Raw genomic sequence first — 20,017 nt, 5'->3', positions numbered from 1 at the left:
TCAACCGGCTTGACAGCTACCCCTCAGAGTTTTATTCCAGTGGCATGAGAACAGAAACATAAGCATTTTGCAACAGGTCTTTAAACCCAAGAGGGCCTCCCTTCTTTCCTCCAAATGATGGGAAAGCATGAGGACCCACTGCCCAGGGGCCCCACCTCACCGGGTCCCAGCCAACCGGACAAGGGGAGCTCGCCTACCTGGATCAGAGCGAGCACCTTGTCCTGCACAATGGTGGGAGGGTTGTTCTTCGGAGAGATGATTTTGACCAGGACACTGTCGATGAAATCCCGGTTGGCCACGAGAATGTGGAAGCGGTGGCCACAGTTCTTCACACACGTCTCCAGCACCTGAGGTGGGTGGAGAGGAAAGGAGGGTCATCGCGGTGGCAGCTCAGTTTCCACCCCGACCCCAGCCTTTGCTTCTCCCGCACAGTGGCATCAGTCGCATCATCTCCTCCAGAGTCACACCGGGATGGCACTGCCTCCCTCCACTCTAATTTGGGCGTCCCTTGCTGACTAAAGTCGCCTGTCCCTGCACAATAATCAGGCAATTAGTTGGTAATTGAAGCACCAGTTTTGCATGAGAAGGATGCTGGTGTTTTAATGAGATCAAAATGACTGAGCGGTCCCTGAAAATTAGCATTTTAACTCCTCTCTCCAGGCTTCTGGGTGTGAGACATTAGCCAATGGGACTCAGGCTCTGTCACAGAGAGGGCTGCTGTGACAGCCTGAATTGCCGCGTGAATTATTGGCCCTTGCGTGTGAGGAGGCAAGTGAACACACACACGCACACACACATACACGCCCCACACAACCCTGCCTCGGCAATCACAACTGGCAGTGACTCAGGATTTTCTACTCTTAATAAATGGTTCGGGGGCGCCTGGGTGGCTCAGTGGGTTAAGCCGCTGCCTTCAGCTCAGGTCATGATCTCAGGGTCCTAGGATCGAGTCCCACATCGGGCTCTCTGCTCAGCAGGGAGCCTGCTTCCCTCTCTCTCTCTGCCTGCCTCTCCATCTACTTGTGATTTCTCTCTGTCAAATAAATAAATAAAATCTTTAATAAATAAATAAATGAATAAATGGTTTGTGGGCCTCCACTGCCAGTCAGCTTCAAGGTCCATGTTCACTCCCAACCCTGCTTGGTCTTTCCCTGTTTGGAAAAATGAGGTACCCAGGCCTTAACCACTCAAAAGCATAGTGCATGTGTGTTCTGGACAGATGACCAGTGTGGGTTTGAATCTCAGCTCTGTCACCCTAAATGGCCCAGGACAAGCCTGTCAGAGCCTCAGCTTCCTCATCTGTGAAGTGAGTACACGAGTGCCTCCTTGCAGGACCATAGTAAGGATGACAGAGTATGTCTGAAGCACAGGGTACCTAGCACAGTACCCTGCATTGTGGTGGGGAGCAGTAAATCAGGACCACGATGGCATGATTACCATTCAGGAGGCTGCTGTACACACTTGACGAAAGGGAAATTTTCCCAGTCCCAAAACAGGACAGGGGAGAGGCCCTCTCAGAATTCAGAGGTACCCACTGAAGAGTCTCTCCGGCCTTGAACACAGCTTTCTGAACTTCTCAGCTCTCAGTAAACAGCCCATACAATCACTTGGTCCTTCCCACACAATCATCCCCCAATGCCATGGTCAAATAGCAGGAAATGCCTCCTCAGAATGTGCCTGGCAATAGGGTACATTTCTGGCTGCCTGGGTATCTTCAGTGGCCCAAAGTGAGCTGACCGCTGGTGACCTCATGCAGCCATTCCACAGGGCTGGGTTCATAGGATGAGGCGTTGACGAAACATGGCCATTAAGAAAGGCCCACACGCTTAACAAACAGAGCGGACTACGAGCTGGGCACTGTGTGGGAGCCTCCACGTTATACACCATTTCATTCCAGTCTCACAAGAATTAATTCTCTTTAAGTGGTCAGCCTTCTTCAAAGTCCTTGTCTCCTCACCCACAAGGAGGCCACAGGGCCACCCCCACCCCTCAACAGTTCTCCTCCAAGATCAACCGGGAGTCCCACAGATGACAGGCAACGGGTGCCAGATTTCTTGTTCCTTCATCCGGTCCTGGAAATCACCCATAAGATGGGCATTATCCCACTTTCGAGATGCTGAAGCTGAGGCCTGGAGATGCTGGTAACTTCACTGAGGAGGCCAGAGCTGGCCTGTGCCCCCAGCCCGGCAGCCACAGAGCCAGTCAAAACGGTGCCTTTCCCCACTGCCTGCCTGCACCATGGGAGGCTCTGGGTTCTGCTCAGCTTGCCCAGGAATCCCCACAGCTCAGCATCCTCGGGTCACCTAGGTTTTCCTCAGCCACGGGGGCATTCTCTTTCTCAGCCTCTACGTGTGCCTGATTCTGGGTGACCACAAAGTAACCAGCACTCACCCTCACAGTGACCATGGGGACTGCAGAGAGGAATGAGAGGGGTTCTTCCTGCCCTCGGGGAACTTACAATTTCCCTTCTTTCTAGAATCCTCTAACACCCTCTCCTAACTCTGCAGGCATCGGTCTGCTGGGGCCAAGGCAGATGGCAGGAAGAATGGTTTAATTTATGAGCAGCAGGTGGGGAAGGGAAGGGACGGATGCTGAGAAGAAAGCAGGTGTGGTGGGAAAGGACATGGGGAAAAAGGGGAGCACGAAGGCCAGTATGGCAGGGCAGCCGTGGCTCTGCCACCACGCTCAGGGCAATAGCAGGCCAGGACACCCGTCACACCTTTGGGAGCACATCCTTATGTCTTCCAGGACAGCAGACTTTGAAGTCAGTGTGGCTGAGGCTGACCCTTGGGGCTCAGACACAGGTTTGGAAATGCCCCGGACAGAGGTGGCATGTGCTCCAGAGCAGCCCGGCAGCCTAGCAGAGCAAGAGATGCAGGAGGCCCTCCCTGGCTGGCAAGGGCCACTCAGCTACTTCAGGGACTCTGCCAAAAATGGCCCTGGTAAATGAGTCCCTGTAGAGCATGAAACACACAGCAGCCATTTTCTAGTAGCCAAAGCTCAAGGAGTAACAAAAGGTCCCTCAAAGCAATCAGAAATTGCTATTTCAAGTCCATTTCAAGTCCATACACTGCCTACACACCCAAGCAGAGAGCCTCTCTGGACCTCTGACAAACTCCCGTTTGGGGTAAATATTAATATTTTTGTCAAAGTCCACAAGAAGCAGGAGGACTGAGAATAACTAATACAGTAAGGGAAGACAAAGACAGAGAAGCCATAAAAGTAGACATGAGATCATACAACATGCACCAGGCTGGGGCCTTTGGTATAGTGACAGGGATCTGCACATGTCAGAAGGCTCCCAAAGACATCTCTGGATTTGCAGAGAAGACCTGACCACATCAACAAATAAGCAAACAAAAAACTTAGGAATAAATTTAACCAAGGAGAGGAAAGATCTGTACCCTGAAAATTATAAGATACCGATGAGAGAAATTAAAGAGGCTACAGATAAATGGAAAGGTATCCCATGTTCATGGATTTGAAGAACTAATATTATTAAAATGTCCATAGTACCCAAAGCCATGTATAAATTTCACAGAAATAGGAGAAACAATCCTAAAATCCATATGGAACTATAAAAAAACCCTGCATAGCCAAAGCAATCCTGAGAAAGAATAATGAAGCTGGAGATATTATGGCTCCTGATTTCAAACTATATTACAGAGCTATAATAATCAAAACAGTATAGTACTGGCATTAAAAAAAAAAAAAAAGACAATGGAACAGAACCTGAGAGCCCAGAAATAAACCCATACATACATATATGGTCAACTAATATTTGATGAGAGGTATACAACGATGGGGAAAGGTAGTCTCTATGATGAACAGTGTTGGGACAACTGGATAACCACACGCAGAAGAATTGAAGTGCACCCCTATCTTATACCACTCACAAAAATTAACTTGAAATGGACTAAAGACTTAAATGTAACACCCGAAACCATCAAACTACCAGATGATAACACAGGAAAAAAATTCCTTGACATTGGTCTTGGCAAAAATATTTTTGGATGTGACACCAAAAACAAAAATAAACAAGTGGGACTATGTCTAACTAAAAAGAAGAAGCAATCAGCAAAGTAAAAAGGCACGCCATAGAATGGGAAAAAATATTTGCAAACCATCTATCCAATAAGGGGTTAATACCAGAAGTATATAAGGAACTAAATCAAGAGCAAAAAAGCCCCCAGAAAACAACAACAACAACAAAACAAAACAAAAACAATCCAATTAAAAGTGGCCAAAGGTGTTGTTTTCTGGGGCCTTTTTTCCTCTTGAGTTAGTTCCTTATATACTTCTGATATTAACTCCTTATTGGAGAGATGGCTGGCTCAGTCAGAGCACGGGACTCTTGATCTCGGGGTTGTGAGTTCAAGCCTCACACTTGGTGTAAAGATTACTAAAAATAGATAAATAAACTTTTATAAAAAATGGGCAAAGGACTTTAAACAGACATGTTCAAGGAAGATGCATGATGGCCAACAGGCACATGAGAAGATGCTGAACATCACTAATCATCATGGAAACCGAAATCAAAACTACCTTAAGAGCTTACTTTACACTTGTTAGAATAACTATTCTCAAAAAGACAAGAGAGTGCCTGGGTGGCTCAGTGGATTGGGCCTCTGCCTTCAGCTTGGGTCATGATCCCAGGGTCCTGGGATCGAGTCCCACATCAGGCTATCTGCTCAGCAGGGAGCCTGCTTCCCGCCCCCTCTCTCTGCCTGCCTCTCTGCCTACTTGCAATCTCTATCAAATAGATAAATAAAATCTTAAAAAAAAAAAAAAAAAAGACAAGAGACAAGCGTTGGTGAGGATGTGAAGAAAAGGGAATCCTTGTGCACTGTTGGTGGGAATGTAAATTGGTGCAGCCACTATGGAAAATAGTATGGAGGTTCTAAAAAAACATTAAAAACAGAGCTACCATATGATCCAGCAATCCCACTCCTGGGTATACATCTAAAAGAAATGCAAACAGGGTATCAAAGAGCTTTCTGTAAGCCCATGTTTACCACAGCATTATTCATAACAGCCAAGACATGGAAACAGTCAGAAGTATTCCATGATGGATCAATGTATAAAGAAAATGTGATATACGTGTGCTATTTCTTTCTTTATCCATGTATACAAACACATATCCATGTATACAAACACACACACATATGAATACTCTTCAGCCATAAAAAGGAAGTAAATTCTGCCTTTTGTGACAACATGGATGGACCTTGAGGTCATTACACTAAGTGAAACAACTCAAATACAGAAAAATACCTAATGTTCTCACTTACATGCAGAATCTAAAAAAAGCTGAACTTGAATCAACAGAGTAGCATGGTAGCTGCAGGGCAGGGGAAACGGGGAGATGTTGGTCAAAGAGTACAAATTCCCAACTATGAGTAAGCTCTTGGGGTCTAACGTAGACCATAATGACTATAATTAACAATACTGTAGTATACACTTTACAGTTAAGAAATTAGATCTTTTTTTAAAGATTTATTTACTTATTATTAAGGAGTCTCCCCCTCTGAGCAGGGAGCCCAACACAAGACTGGATCCCAGGACCCTGACATTACGACCTAAGCAGAAATCAAGAGCAAGACCCTCAACCAATTGAGCCACCCAGGCGTCCCAAGAAATTAGATTTTATTTATTTATTTATTTAAGACAAACAGCTTCTTCTTTTTTTTTTTTTTTAGAGATTTTATTTATTTATTTGACAGACAGAGATCACAAGCAAGCAGAGACGCAGGCAGAGAGAGAGGGAAGCAGGCTCCCTGCCGAGCAGAGGGCCCGATGCGGAGCTTGATCCCAGAACCCTGGGATCATGACCAGAGTCGAAGGCAGAGGCTTTAACCCACTGAGCCACCCAGGCACCCCAAGAAATTAGATTTTAAATGCTATCTCCGGGGCGCCTGGATGGCTCAGTGGGTTAAAGCCTCTGCCCTCGGCTCAGGTCATGATCCCAGGGTCATGGGATCGAGCCCCGCATCGGGCTCTCTGCTCAGCGGGTAGCCTGCTTCCTCATCTCTCTCTGCCTGCTTCTCTGCCTACTTGTGATCTCTGTCTGTCAAATAAATAAATAAAATCTTTAAAAAAAAAAAAATAAAAAAAAAAAATAAATAAATGCTATCTCCCCTTTCTCCAACAAAGGTAGTTATGTGGGGGTAACAGAGATGTCAACTAACTTTACGGTGATCATCATTTTGCTATATACATGTGTATCAAATTGTCACACTGTACACCTTAAACTCACATATGTTATATGTCAATAACTCAATAAAGCTGAGGGACTGACAATAATAAACCTAGCCATCAGGGAAGTTTCTATGATGTTCACCATATTCTTTCAGAAGGAAGTAAAGACAGAGACCACTTTAGAGATTTCCATCCATGGGTGCCTGGGTGGCTCAGCTGGTTGAATGTCTGACTCTCGGGTTTTGGCTCAGGTTGTGATTTCAGGGTCGTGAGATCGAGCTCCACATTGGGCTCCGTGCTCAGTGTGGAATCTGCATGGGATTCTCTGCCTCTCCCCGCCCCCTGCTCTCGTGTCCACTCATGCACTCTCTCTCTAAAATAAATAAATAAAATCTTAAAAAAAAAAAAAAAGAAGAAGAAGAAGAAAGATTCAAAGATTTCCATCCAACCAACATGGTTACCATGAAGTTGGGTGTGTAAAGGGATATGTTTTAGATACCAGGAAACTGCCCCAACATCTTAGAGTTCATTCCCTGGTGATTTTAGTTACTAAAAACAATTGATTTGGGCATCACTCTGGGTTTGGTGAATGCCATCGCTCAAATGCTGAAGCAACACCAAAGCTTTCAAGTCACTATTTCTCAGCTGGTCTTTTTTCATCTTCGTTATCCAAACCCCAATTCTCTGGCAGAGAACACTCTCCTAATAAGTCTTGGGTTTCCACTTGGTTGTAAAATCCAGTTTCTCTGCTTTAAAGGAAACATGTTACAGCTGTTTTGGATAAACAATAAACTATTCAAACCTGCAGAGAAGCCCACAGTGCTGACCTATTACAGCTTTCATTATAAGGACTCACTGTGTCCCAGATTTTGCCACATCTCAGTAACTGTTAGCTTTCCAGACAGAAATAACACCCAAAGTTGTCCTTTTGAGTTTCCTGACATTTTAAGAAAGAGCAGAAATCTGGTCTGTCTCTTCTGGAAAGGAGTCACTAGGTTGACTTTTTCTAGAATCTCTGAACCAATGACCAATTTCTATATTTCCATAATCCAAAGCTGGGCACTCACTAGCCCAAAGTCTGGGTGAACCCACAGACCTCTGTCTGCACTGAGGGGACGCACTGAGGGGACTATGACATCTGTTTGGGAAGGTTACTGTAAGCAATCGCTTTAACACCTGAAAAGCTCAGCACAGTCCCGGGCAGGCTCTGGGTGGAAGTCAGCAGTTTTGTAAGGAGGGACGTGACAGCCAGAAAGGCTGCCAGTGGGGCTGCTTCACAGCAGGCTGGTGGCCGGAAGGACATCCATAGCCAGGCCTTTGGCTTGTCTGCTCTGGGTTTCGGTACTAGTCAGTGTCACACATGCCTGATCCTCTGCTCGTATGTATCAGCTTGCAGCTCATGCCCCACTTTGGGGGAAGGCAGGAAAACCCAAGGGCACTATGGGAAGGCTCTGGTACACCCCAGTGATGCTCACGCCAAGCCATCCACAGGCCGTGGCTTCCAGAGGCTGTGCTGAGTGGACAGAGCGAAGGCCATGGAAGCAGGGCAGGGCCATGAACATGGATGTCCCCAGAGGCCTTCCCACCCCCACGAGGGCAGCACTCACTGTCAATGCCAGCATGACCTCCCTGTAGTTCCGGTTTCCGTTGAGTCGCTTCTTCAAGGCTCGAATAGCATCCTTGGGCCTGGAGAAAAGGAAATTTTTAAATCGTTGCAAGTTCCACTCAGGGGCGCTACCCTACAGAGTCACTCCTGTTGGTGAGAACCAGCATGTATACAAGGCTTTTGCTTACACACAAAGTATTAGGTGGCACGTTTATACACATAAAAGACCGGAAACAAATGAAATCTTCATCATTGTGAAACAGGTTAACTTTAAAAAAATCTGTTTAAATTTTTCTAACTTAAACGAAAGATTTTCTAATTTGTTTAAAGTTTCATTGAAGTTTTCTTAGTAATCTCTACATCTAACGTGGGGCTCAAAATCACAACCCTGAAATCAAGAGTCGCGTAGCTCTTCTGACTGAGCCAGCCAGGCACCCTGAAACAGGTTAATTTAAGTCATGTTTATCCACACAATGGAACATGATATAGCCGCGGGAAAAAATAAAGACACTCCTTAATACCAAGCCAACTCAAAGAATTGTGAACAGAGTCGTGTGCAGAGCAGCGATAAGGTATGCTCCTCTCTGGCTTATAAAAAGACAACACACATAATACACACACACACTCATCACACACACACACACACACACACACACACTCTGGCTTATAAAAAGACAACACACATAATACACACACACACTCATCACACACACACACACACACACACACACACACACACACACACACACCCAGCAGGAAGGAGAAAGTCTCTGGACGGAGCCCCAAGATGCTGGTAACTCTGCCTGCCCTTTAGAAGGGAAGCTGGGTGGCAGAGAGGAGAGGGTGAGAGGTTTGTCACTGGGCTTCTTTGCAGTCCTTTTCCATTTTGCATCCCATGCAAATATTCTTTATTCAGAACAATAACTAACCCACTGATGCGGGGTACGCCGAGGAGACAACAGACAGACACAGAATAAAGAATGGCCAGCTCCTTGCTAAGGCCTGGATGCTCTTCCCCAGTTCCACGGAGCTCCTTTTTGCCCTGAGAAAATTTAAGTAAGGGGCACCTAGATGGCTCGGTCAGTTAAGTGTCTGCGTTCATCTGGGGTCATGATCTTCAGGTCCTAGGATCCAGCCCGCATCAGGCTCTCTGCTCAGCGGGGAGTCTGCTTCTCCCTCCGCCTCTGGCCCTACTCATGTGCTCTCTCAAATAAATAAATGAAAGTCTCAAAAAAAAAAAAAAAAAAAGAAAGAAAGAAAGAAAGAAAACTTAATTAAGTCTCCTCAAAACCCAAAGATTTGTGTGTGTTTTTAGGTAATGGAGCTGATGTGGATTCCCAAAGGCATGTTCATAAGCTGATTGTTTGGAACGTGGAATATGTTCTTCCTTAAATCACAGTTAGAGCTGGGAGTGATGGTGGTCCCTAGCCAGCCCTCTAGAAGCAGCTAGAAGGTGCAGCCCTTTGGTCTAACAGGTTATTTTGTTTATTCTAAGCCAGGATCCAACAAAGCTTCGGGACACTGCTACGTCTGGCATGAAGCCCCCGGCCCCTGCTGCCCCATCACCCGCACTCCTGGGAGTCCCCAGTCTGCCTGCAGGCTGGCCTTTTGCTACACACGTGGGCTCCAGCCTTCCCCTGATCAACATGTCAGAATATCTGGGTCTTTCGAAAGCTGAAGGTTTGTAAGTCAGGGACCTCCTATTCCTATAGCTCTCAAATATTTATGATCTCTTTACCAAAGGAAAAAGCCCTTTCAAATATGTGTGAGAAAGCTGGGGGAAGGGAGGTTGGAAGCTCTGGCAATCAGCCCCATGGAGACAGAAATACACAGGAGGCAGCCAAGACTTCTAGAAGAAATTTTAGAACACCCTGAGTCACCTATTTCCCATCCTGAACTTGAAACGTGGCTGCCTGCAGGAATTCTTGGCTCCTGAGCCCAAAGGCTGACAGGATGAGTTTCTCTGGGTAATGGGCCCCTGCCAAGCATGTTTGCAGTATGGCTGCAGTTTCCTAACAGGAATGCTGATTTCTGCAAATATGGGACTTGACAAGCTCCTGGCTTTGAGGACTGTTTGTGGACTTGAGCTGGTGAAGGTCAGTGGCTGCTGGCCAGAAGCGTGGATTGATTTCCTCTCTCTCCAAGGCTCTGCCAAGCCACGGTCAGCCCTGACCCCCAGCTACCATCCCTCTCAATCGAGCTTCATCCCTCTCCTCTTGAACTTCCACAGAGCAGAAAAATGAGAACAGCCTCCAAGGGCCGTGATCACTTAGAGCTCAGAGAGCAGAGCGCGCACAGAGCTCTCCCAGTGTGGGGGTGATGGTGGTGGCGGGGGGGGGGGGGGGGGGGGGGGGGGAATCAGAGAGTCAGCAGGCTCCCGGGTTAGAGTTAAAATGGAAATTCAGCGGAGGGAAGTACTGCCTCAGAGTGACTGGGTGAGCACAAAAGCAAGTATTTATCTCTCTCCCCAGGGGAGAAGCTTCAGAAAGGAGGATCAAAGTCATGTCAGAGGAATTGCAAAGTTTCAAGCAGCAGCAGCAGATTAGACAGCAAGGAGCTGGAATCAGGGAAAAAGGAGAGAAGGAAGAGTCAAGAGCCAAGATGGAGCCGGGAGAGGGCCAGGAAGGGAGGGCCCCTGTGAAATGCCCCCCTCTGCCCCGGTAGCAGGAAGGCCAGCACTCAGGGCCTCAGAACCTGACATCTGGGCCATCTTCGGCCTCCCCAAGGCCTCCTCCACCCCAAGCTCCTAAGAAGCCTTCTTTCTAGTCATCCCAGAACTCATTTCATCCTGTGGTTCCAGAACCACTGCTTTGCAGCGGCTTTCTCTTTATTCCCTCCAAGGACACAGCTGTCCCTCCTCCCCAACTCAGGACTCTTCCTCTCCCTCCTGTCTGTCTTCCCTCCCTCTGAGCCCTCTCTCTGCTGTTAACCCTGCTCCTCCCTGCAGGCCCCAGCGTAGAGGCTGAAGATTCCCTGAGCAAGGGAAGGTCCAGACGTGGTCAGGAAAATGCCCCAAGTCAGCAGGTCAGTGGATCCTTCTCTGACACACACACCAGAGTCCCTGGGGAGCACATCACCAATCCATACACCTGGGCCCGAACTAGGTCAGTCTGGGCAAGGCCTGGTAAACGGGGCCTAAAACATTCCCAGGTTCTTGAGCTGGGCACCCCTCGTTAATGGCTAAAGATGCGGGAGACAAGAGGCTGTCACATGAGGCCTTACGATGGAGGGCAGCTCAGCCTTGGACACTTTAGAGAAAGCCCAGAGGGGCCTATGTGCCAGTTCAAATCTGTACCCCCAGGACCACAACATCACAGAGGTGAAGCTCTGAATAAGAAGGCATAGGCAGAGTTTGGGTGGCTGGAATCAGGCCAGCTCGGGCTTGCATCCTGCCTCTGCCCTTCTCAGCCAGGCAGTGACGACCTCTGGCACGTGAGCATGGCCTGCCTCTGCCTTCTAGGCTTGGCGTGCGGCAGCCTGGTGTGCAGACACGGCAAGCCCTCAGAGCACGGTGGACAGAGGTGGGCCCAGCAGGCCACAAGGCTCAGAACCCAAGACTGGCCAGAGAACACTACAGGTGAAGGTGGATAGGGACACCTGGCTCATGACATCTTTAACGGGCAGGTCTTTAATGGATGAAGAGCACGTCCCTATGCAGAGCACGGACATGAATGTACACATAGCCAGACGCTTCTTAATGTTTATTCCTTTGATCCTTCCAACAAGCCTCTGTGATAGGCACTAGCGGTACCCGCACTTCATAAACGAGGACTCCGAGACATAGGGGCGCACACGGCAATGGAGTGGGAGCCCTAGAATGCCAGCCTGGGCAGGTGGCTCCAGGCTCCACACCTCTAATCCTACAACATTCCCCTTCCCACTCGGGCCCACCAGCCTGGGTGTCTGCCTTCCCACCTGCCATCCACCCGCCTCACCCGGCGGGTGCCCTCCTTGCTACAAGATGCCACCTGGGCATCCCCTCCTCCAAGCAGCCTTTGCCACGGACAGCCCCAGGGCCAGTCAGCTGCCGTGGCTCTGGTCTCTCTCAGTTAGAGGCAGTGTCTCTTGGCACGCTGTGTCACAGGGGTTGCATTCTGCATTCCTCAGCAGATAGAGAGTCCCTCAGGGACTCCCTCCGCTGTGTTCTTATTTACCAGATGCTTGTCAAGAGTCAGTTATATGTCCACTGCGCTAGGTGTTGGCAGAAAATGGCATGTGAAACAGAATTATGCCCTCATGGGGTGCACAGTCGAGGGGGTCTGCAGGGGAGAGAGCAACTCACAAACATCACACGGACGAGTACATTTGCGCTGTGATGGGCCTGCTGTCATACAGGGTACTGTGACATCACACGTGGGGGGACCTGTCTGGATCAGGAAGAGAAGGGTGGCAGGGAAATGCACTTCAAACTGAGCTCCAGGGCAAGGCAGAACTGATCGGTGAAAGGGAGAGGCGAGAGGCAAACAGCAGGAACACAGGGACCAAAGCCCTGAAGCCGGAAGGAGCTGAAGGGGCTCCCGAAAGGTTAGCTGAACTTCAGGGTTTTCTCCCGCTTAGGGAGAGATTTGACAAACACCTCCCTGTAAGGGCTGTGACAGAAAATCCCCACGTGTCCTGGACGTGCTCTCATTCACAACTGCAGGCCCAGGAGCGTGGGCCACTTTAGAAGGAAGGTGAGCGGAGTGTTGGGAAAGGAAGGTGCCCCAGCCTCCTCAACCCTGGGAGGAGGAATCTCATCTCTCACACATCCCCACTCTCCAGGTTCGCCCAGACCACTCGCGGCCCCAACACGCTGTCCTTTCATGCTCGCATCCATACTCCACCCTGTCTTCCTGGCCCACTGAGGTCCAGCCCAAAGCCTGCCCCGTGTCTGCAGTGATGGGCACACACCTCGGCCACAGCCTGCCTGGGCCCACCAGGGGGACCCCTCCCTCAGAGCAGCTGGGGCGCACTAGCCTTGGCATCCTGGAACTGATTCCACCTCCATCTGTGGGGTCCGATGTGGCTGGACGACCACAGAAAGGAGGACAGGAGAGGGGGGCATGAGAGAGAAGGGGAGCCCGTGACTCTGGCGTTAGAAATGCAGAGCCCCCAACCACTCTGATGTGGCTGTGTGCTGGGAACCAAGCCGAACACCTGCATTTAGAGGCAGCAGTATGCCATCTTGGACTGAAGACGCCCCAACTTGCGCCTGCGGCACAGGCTCCCGCCCGCATCTCCATACCCAGGCCCTCCAGATGGACAGCTTCCCTGCTGGGGCCTAGCGGGCAGCTTGGAGCTGTAGGATTTTAGCTGACCTTCTGATCTTTGGTCCTTGTCCTGCTCCCTCCCTATGGTGGCTCAGCCCTAAACACAGGAGTCTTCCTGACTCTTCTCTTCTCTCCCGCCCACAGCCACCTCTGCACACCCCGTTGGTTCCACCTTCTAAATATATCCCGAAGCTGACCGTTTCCCTCTCCCTCCTCTACTGTCGTCCACGTCATCCCACACCTCCTAACTCGCTTCTTCCCCTCTTTCTGCCCTCGGCCCTTCCTACCAGGCCACTCTGATCACAGTAGCAGGAAAGATCTCTTTAAAATGTGCGTTAGAGGAGTGCCTGGGTGGCTCAGTGGGTTAAACCTCCACCTTCGACTCCCATCATGATCTCAGGGTCCCGGGATGGAGCCCCCTAGCAGGCTCTCTGCTCAGCAGGGAGCCTGCTCCCCCTACCCCCGCCGCCTCTCTGCCTACTTGTGATTTCCTTCTAATAAAATCTTTTTAAAAAATGTGCATTAGAGGGGCGCCTGGGTGGCTCAGTGGTTTAAGCCTCTGCTTTCAGCTCGGGTCATGATCTCGGGGTCCTGGGATAGAGCCCCACATCGGGCGCTCTGCTCAGCGGAGAGCCTGCTTCCCCCTGCCTCTCTGCCTACTTGTGATCTCTCTCTGTCTATCAAATGAATTAAAAAAAAAAAATGTGCATTAGACTTGGGGCACCTGGGTGGCTCAGTTGGTTGGGTGTCTGCCTTTGGCTGGGGCTGTGATCCCAGGGTCCTGGGATCCAACCCTGCATCAGACTCCCTGCTTGGCAGGGAGTCTGCTTCTCCCTCTCCCTCTGCCACCCCCTCCATGCTCTCAAATAAATAAATAAATAGATAAAATGAGTGGTAGACCACGCCCCTCTCTGCTCAAATCCCCTCCCCTCCAAGTCAAGGCCAGAGCCCTGCACTGTTTGGATGAGGGCCTGTCCCACCCTCCTAGCTCTCTCCACACCCGCCCCACCAGCATCTTGCTAGTCCTCAAACATACTAGCCCACCCTCTGTCCCAGGGCTGCTGTGCCTGCTGCTTCCTCTGCCTGGAAGGTTCTTCCCTGCTGTCATCCTCACACCTCACCCCCTCAACTCCTTCAAGTCGCTCTTCAATGTCACCTTCTCAAGTGAGGTTTTCCTTGATTCCTCTGCTTAAAATCGCTGACTCCCAAGGGCGCCCAGGTGACTCAGTTAAGGGGCTGACTCTGGATTTTTTGACTTAGATCATGACCTCTGGATGTGAGATGAAGTCCGGAGTCAGGCTCCCCACTTAGCAAAAGGTCTGCTTGGGGTTCTGTCTCCCTCTCCCTCTGCCTCGCTGCCCCCAAACCGGGGATCAAGTGTGCACACTCTTTAAATAAATAAAAAAGTAGATAAAATCTTAAAAAAAAAAAAAAAGCTAAGTCCCAGCCTTCACCCCCACCCCGTGCTTCGTTTCACTCCAGACTTGTCACCAGCTGACCATGTAATGTGACCACGTAATGGAACGTGTAATGGCTTCCAGGGCGTCTGTCCTGCTCCCTGCCGTGCCCTGGGCACTCACATCACACCAGGGCCCAGCATGAGGTAGCCCCTCAGTCAGTATCTGTTCACTGAGAGCAGGACCAGCCCCAGCTGATACATGGCAAGGCGGCAAGGGCCAGCACCAAGAGGCAAGCCCAGGGCTGCCGGAGTCCAGCCTATCCCCCTGGGCACTCCGCAGACGACTGCGGAGGGCACGGCTACAGGAAGCACCGTTCTGTGTGGCATGAACAGAAGCCGAACACAGACCAATCTGGAGGAAGCGTAAACAGAACATAGCTGGAATGCCTAAGAGGATATAAAGGGAACAGCCAGAAAGAACAAACCCAGCAGGGGAGGGATGTTTTCAGGGGTGGGGGGACCCTGCCAGACACACCTGCTGCTCTGTGCCTCACACTGACCTTCTCCCTCTATGAACACCGTGGGCCCTCTCCCTCCTGAGCCTCCAGACCAGCAAAACAGGACAGAGACAGCCTGGCATTGGTGACAGGGAGGCAGAGCCAGGGAGGAGGGCTGGAGGGGGTGACCAGCACAGGGGACCAGGTAACCAGAAGACTTCATTGTCATGATGGTTCAAAGCAGGTAATTAAAAGAGTGCCTCACTGCTCATGGGGTCGCCACCAAGTACAGGCAGCAAGAGGAAAGATAATGAACTGTATCCATTTATTAAATGCCAAAGCAAACAGCCTGGAAACAAACAAAGTCAAACACCCCCGCCCTTAAGCCCTGACAGGCTCTGAGTGACCCCCCAGGAGCTGACCAGTTTCACAGGAGATGGTGGGGGGGGGGGGGACACACATACCCTTCCTCTGTCTCATTGATAATGTCGCAGATCTCCATGTTCAAAGTCCAGTCTTCGCTCTGCAGGGAGCCATCTGTTGCCTTTTCTGTAAAGTCAGAGAGAAGACGGATTTACATTTCTCCCGGAATAAGGGGGCCCTGGCAGGAAACAGGAAGGGCCCAAAACCACCACATTCTCCTCCCAAGCAGATGGGCTGAGCCAACAGAGCAGTTCTAGGGGTGCTGCCTTCACAAGGGAAAATCCAGAGAGAGAGAGAGAGAGATCTGGGCCCAAGCTTTCCAAGATGAAAAGTTCTGGAGATTGGCCGCATGACAGCGCGAAGGTGCTTAACGCTTAAAACATGGTTAAGACGGCAATTTTTATGGGATATGGGTTATAACATAATTACAACTTTCAAAAATTAAATTAAAAAAACAAAAACAAAAACACAGCCCCCTTAAGATAGGTATTATTCCCTCCTGCATTTAAAAAAGGAAGGAAACAGGCTCGGTAATGTTGGGTGATTGGCCAGGATCTCACTACTGGATTGGGGCTGACGTGTGTTCAAGGTCAGGTCTGTCCATCTCCAAAACCTAAACAGTTGAATGACACCACCCCGCCTACTACCCAGGCTGGACTTCGGATCCAGACCAATTCCAACCTAACCCATCCCAAACATATACTCCATGAGGGGGAGAACATCACCACCGTTTTGTTCATACAACCCACACTTCCCCTGCTACTCAAATAATGACACCAATGACCTGCTTACATGCAGGAAGTGTCCTTGTTCTTTACATAACATACTAGAACTCACACATCCAAACAAAGCCTATACTTCCAGGCAGTGACAACACACTCCCAAAATATAGCTGTTGCTCAAAACATTTGTGTGACAGCTTTGGTCTGCATTTTAAAAGCCTTGTTGTTTAAAAAAAATTTTTTTTAAGATTTTATTTATTTATTTGACAGAGACCACAAGTAGGCAGAGAGGCAGACAGAGAGAGGAAGAGGAGCAGGCTCCCTGCCGAGCAGAGAGCCCGATGTGGGGCTCCATCCCAGGACCTTGGGATCACAACCCGAGCTGAAGGCAGAGGCTTTAACCCACTGAGCCACCCAGGTGCCCCTCATTGTTTTAAATTTTTGCCAAAAAAGACATATCCCCAACTTTTCTGCCCCCTTTATCCATCAACTACAGCACCCAAAGACCCCTGATGCACTGGAACGCCCAGCAGACTGGACAGGGCACTGGGAGACTGGAGGCCCCGTCCCCAAAGTCCTCAAGTGTGCCAGGCTGGCAAGGACAGAGGAAGTATTTGGCGAGTGCCCTGTATAAGAAGAGGAAAGCGCTTACGGAGATGGAGAGGCAGGGATGAGAACCCGTGTCCGAGACTGTGCCAAGGCAGACGGACCCCAGAGACACTGTTCCCCGGCACTGTGCACGGCATGCATGTGGAAAAGAGGGGCCATTTCAAGAGAGCCCCTTCGGAGGTGGGGACAAGAGCCATGGTGGGAAAGGCAGAGGGCTGAGGCCCTCTGCATGATGGCTCAAAACACCAGTCAGCTTAGCCTGCAGAAGCAAAGACTAAGAGCAGAGGCTACAGGAAGGATGAGAGGACAGGCAAGAGGAAGCTTCTGGAACCAGTCCTGCAGTGTGCTCCCTTGGCACCGGGCGTTATCCAGGGCACCAAGCAGGCAAGTGTGTGGGTTAAATGGTTCGTGCCTCCAGCCCACCGCCCTCCCTGCCACCCTCAGCTGTCTCTGAACAGCCCTCCCCTTCAAAGTGCCCACTCCCAGAAGAGGTGACTCCCCAAAAGGGCCCCCGAAGCAAGGAAATCTCTGCAGCCATAAACGCAAAGCACACCCTCAAGATAAAGCCACTCGGCCTGTGCGCCGCAGGGTATCCCCCCTTTCTGAGCCAGCCCGGGGAGAGGACAGCGGCCCTAGGGCCCTTCGGAATGGGACATCTGTCCCTGTCACAGCACCGGCTACGGACCAGACTCTCACGAGGAAGAAAGTCTGTGACTGCACTTTGGTGGGGCCATAGGGACACTGTCTTGGGAGGCTTAATGGAGGAAATATTAAATCAATGAAACCTCATTTCCAAGTTCGGTTTAGCAGCAGAATCCATTAACCTTATATTCACCCGCTCCCTTCCTCTAATAATACCGGGAAAGGGTTCAAAGGCATGATAACTTATCCTCCGGGTAGCGGATTCTATTCAATTACTGGGATTCTGAGTTTCCAAGCTAAAAGGTATATACTCGTTTTGATTATAAAGAATCAACCCAAAAAGAATGCTGCTTTCTTTTCATTTTGCTGGAAATGCCACATAAATACAACCGGGGGTATTCGGCTCGGCTGAAACAGATGAGGGGAGTAAGGCTGACAAAGGAGCTCAAATCAGTTCTGATTTTGCTCTCCGCATAAAAGAATTCCCAGCAATGGGAACAAAGTTATATCTGATAGTCCCTGCAACGGCAGCCACTCAGTGCAGGATCCCTCACTCGGCCCTGTCCCTGGCCCAGAGGAAGCAAAATCCAATCTCATCTCTTTTGTCACGTAAATCGTCAAAACCAAAGATAAATCCTGGTGCAACAGCAGAAACACAAAGCTCCAGGGAGCAATGGGCCAAGTCATTCCCAGCAGCCAGCCCTCCGGACGGATAAAGATCAAAACGCCGTGACCCTGGCTGCAAAAGCTGACCTTTCCAAGTTCTCTGGTGAAATGCTAATGGCCAGGGGCTGAGCAGGACAGGGCTGGGCAGGGCAGGGCAGGGCAGGGCAGGGCGGGGCGGGGCAGGGCTAGGCAAGGCTGGGTTGGACTGGGCTGGGCTAAGCGGGACAGGGCTGGGCAGGGTGGGGCAGGGCTAAACTGGGCTAAGCAGGGCAGGGCAGGAGTGTGCAGGGCTGGGTTAAACTGAGCTGAGCAGGCCAGGGTTGGGCAGGGCTGGGCTGGACTGGGCTGGACCTGGCTGGGCAGGGCAGGACTGAACAGGGTCGGGCGGTACTGAGCTGAGTAGGGCAGGGCTGGGCAGGGCTGGCCTGGACTGGGCAGGGCTGGGCTGGGCTGGGCTAGACTGGGCAGGGTTGGGCTGGGCTGGGCTGAGCAGGGCAGTGCAGGGCAGGACTAAACAGGGTTAGGCTGGACTAGGCCAAACAGGGCAGGACAGGGCAGGGCTGGGCATGGCTGGGCAGCGCTGGGCAGAGCGGAGCAGGACAGAGCAGGGCTGAACGGGGTTGGGCAGACTGGGCTGAGCAGAGCAGGGCAAGCCTGGAATGGGCTAAACAGGGCAGGGCAGGACAGGGCTGGACTGGGCAGGACAGGGCTGACTGGGCTGGACTGCGTTTGGCAGGTCAGGACAGGGCTGGGCACGGCAGGGCTTAACAGGGTTGGGCTAGACTGGGCTGAGCAGGGCACAGCAGGGCAGGGCAGGGCTGAGCTCAGCAGGGCAGGGTTGGGCTAAGCAGGGCAGGGCATGACTACACAGGGCTGGACTTGGCTGGGCTGCACTGGGCAGAGCTGGGCAGAAACAGCGCCCATTAAACCTTCAGTGCAAGACAGTAGGCTAGCTTAATGCTGTTGCCATGGCATTTTCCCCGTTCAGAAAAGGCTGCCTCCAACCTGGTGGAGGCTGGGGATGCCCTGAAGCCTGGACCCTGCCGGCAATGATAGCGCTCTCTCCAGCTTGGTTTCTCCGCGCCCCCCGCCCCCACCCCCACTGCCTGAAATCCTAGGCTGTCCTGCTGGGAGGGGCCTCACAAGCCAGTGGCATGGTTCCTTGGCTGCTGCTGTCTACACTTTGATGTTAAATATAGTGACTTCAGAGCAGCCAGCACCAGAAGGCAAAAAGAAGGCCAGCTTTAGCATTCTGCATTCAGCAACATCCTTTTGGTGAGAACTGAGAAAAGGAGAAAAACAGCCAAATTATCTACCTCCCCAACAATCAAGGGTGTGGGTAGGCGCCCTGAGGCAGTGGCACAAAGGAACAGCACAGGGTTGCTTTATGCCAGGTGTAAGGGAAGAAGAGAAGGGGGTCTGGGTGGGCAGCAAGCTCAGCTGATAACACGCACCAGTAACAGGAAATGAACCTTCTGGATTACTATACGTTCGTGAGGCAGGCTGGCATATACCAGTCAGGTGGAAAGAAAAATCAATCCTGACATTCTCCACAGAGCCATTATTGCCTCTTGCTTCGAATTCCTCACATGCTTTGTGAATATTAATTGCAGTGGCTCCCCTTCCACTGGAGAGACGAGAGAATGAATGCCAAGTACTCATCCCTATTTTATTGGATGTCCTTTTCTCTGACAGTTGTCCCTGCTCTCACCCCTCCTCAAAGGAAGATAAGAGGACAAGAAGAAGGTAGACGAAGTACGTCTGGCCAGCCTGTACACTGTTGGGAGACAGCTTTCTCCTCTAAGTCTAAGGCAAAAATAAAGCCCCACGGTGCCCATGCCCTTTACTTGAGATTGGCGGAGCCTGGGGTGAGCCATGCACTGCCCTTGCGGACAGAGAAGAGGAGATGATTAAGACCCTACCCAGATGGGCAGTCAGTTAAGATACGGTCCAGCCTGTGCTGTGACAGACGACAACCACGGCACTCTGGGGGGCTCTGATACCTG

At 50.7% G+C, this 20,017-nt stretch overlaps 1 protein-coding gene across 5 annotated transcripts in view; it reads right to left on the bottom strand.

Moving 5' to 3' along the window:
- TOM1L2 (target of myb1 like 2 membrane trafficking protein) overlaps nucleotides 1–20,017 on the bottom strand; it is a 118,157-nt gene that overhangs the window by 41,602 nt on the left and 56,538 nt on the right. For all 5 annotated transcript variants that reach the window (XM_059149796.1, XM_059149797.1, XM_059149798.1 and 2 more), the window contains exons 2-4: nucleotides 15,414–15,498; nucleotides 7,806–7,884; nucleotides 198–347 (exon numbers count right to left, since the gene is read on the bottom strand). In XM_059149796.1, the coding sequence (XP_059005779.1) occupies nucleotides 198–347; nucleotides 7,806–7,884; nucleotides 15,414–15,498 (314 nt within the window). The remainder of the gene's footprint in view (nucleotides 1–197; nucleotides 348–7,805; nucleotides 7,885–15,413; nucleotides 15,499–20,017) is intronic.

Source organism: Mustela lutreola, chromosome 15 (assembly GCF_030435805.1).
Source record: "Mustela lutreola isolate mMusLut2 chromosome 15, mMusLut2.pri, whole genome shotgun sequence".
Lineage (NCBI taxonomy): Eukaryota > Metazoa > Chordata > Mammalia > Carnivora > Mustelidae > Mustela > Mustela lutreola.
This window is presented reverse-complemented; position numbering and strand designations above follow the sequence as displayed.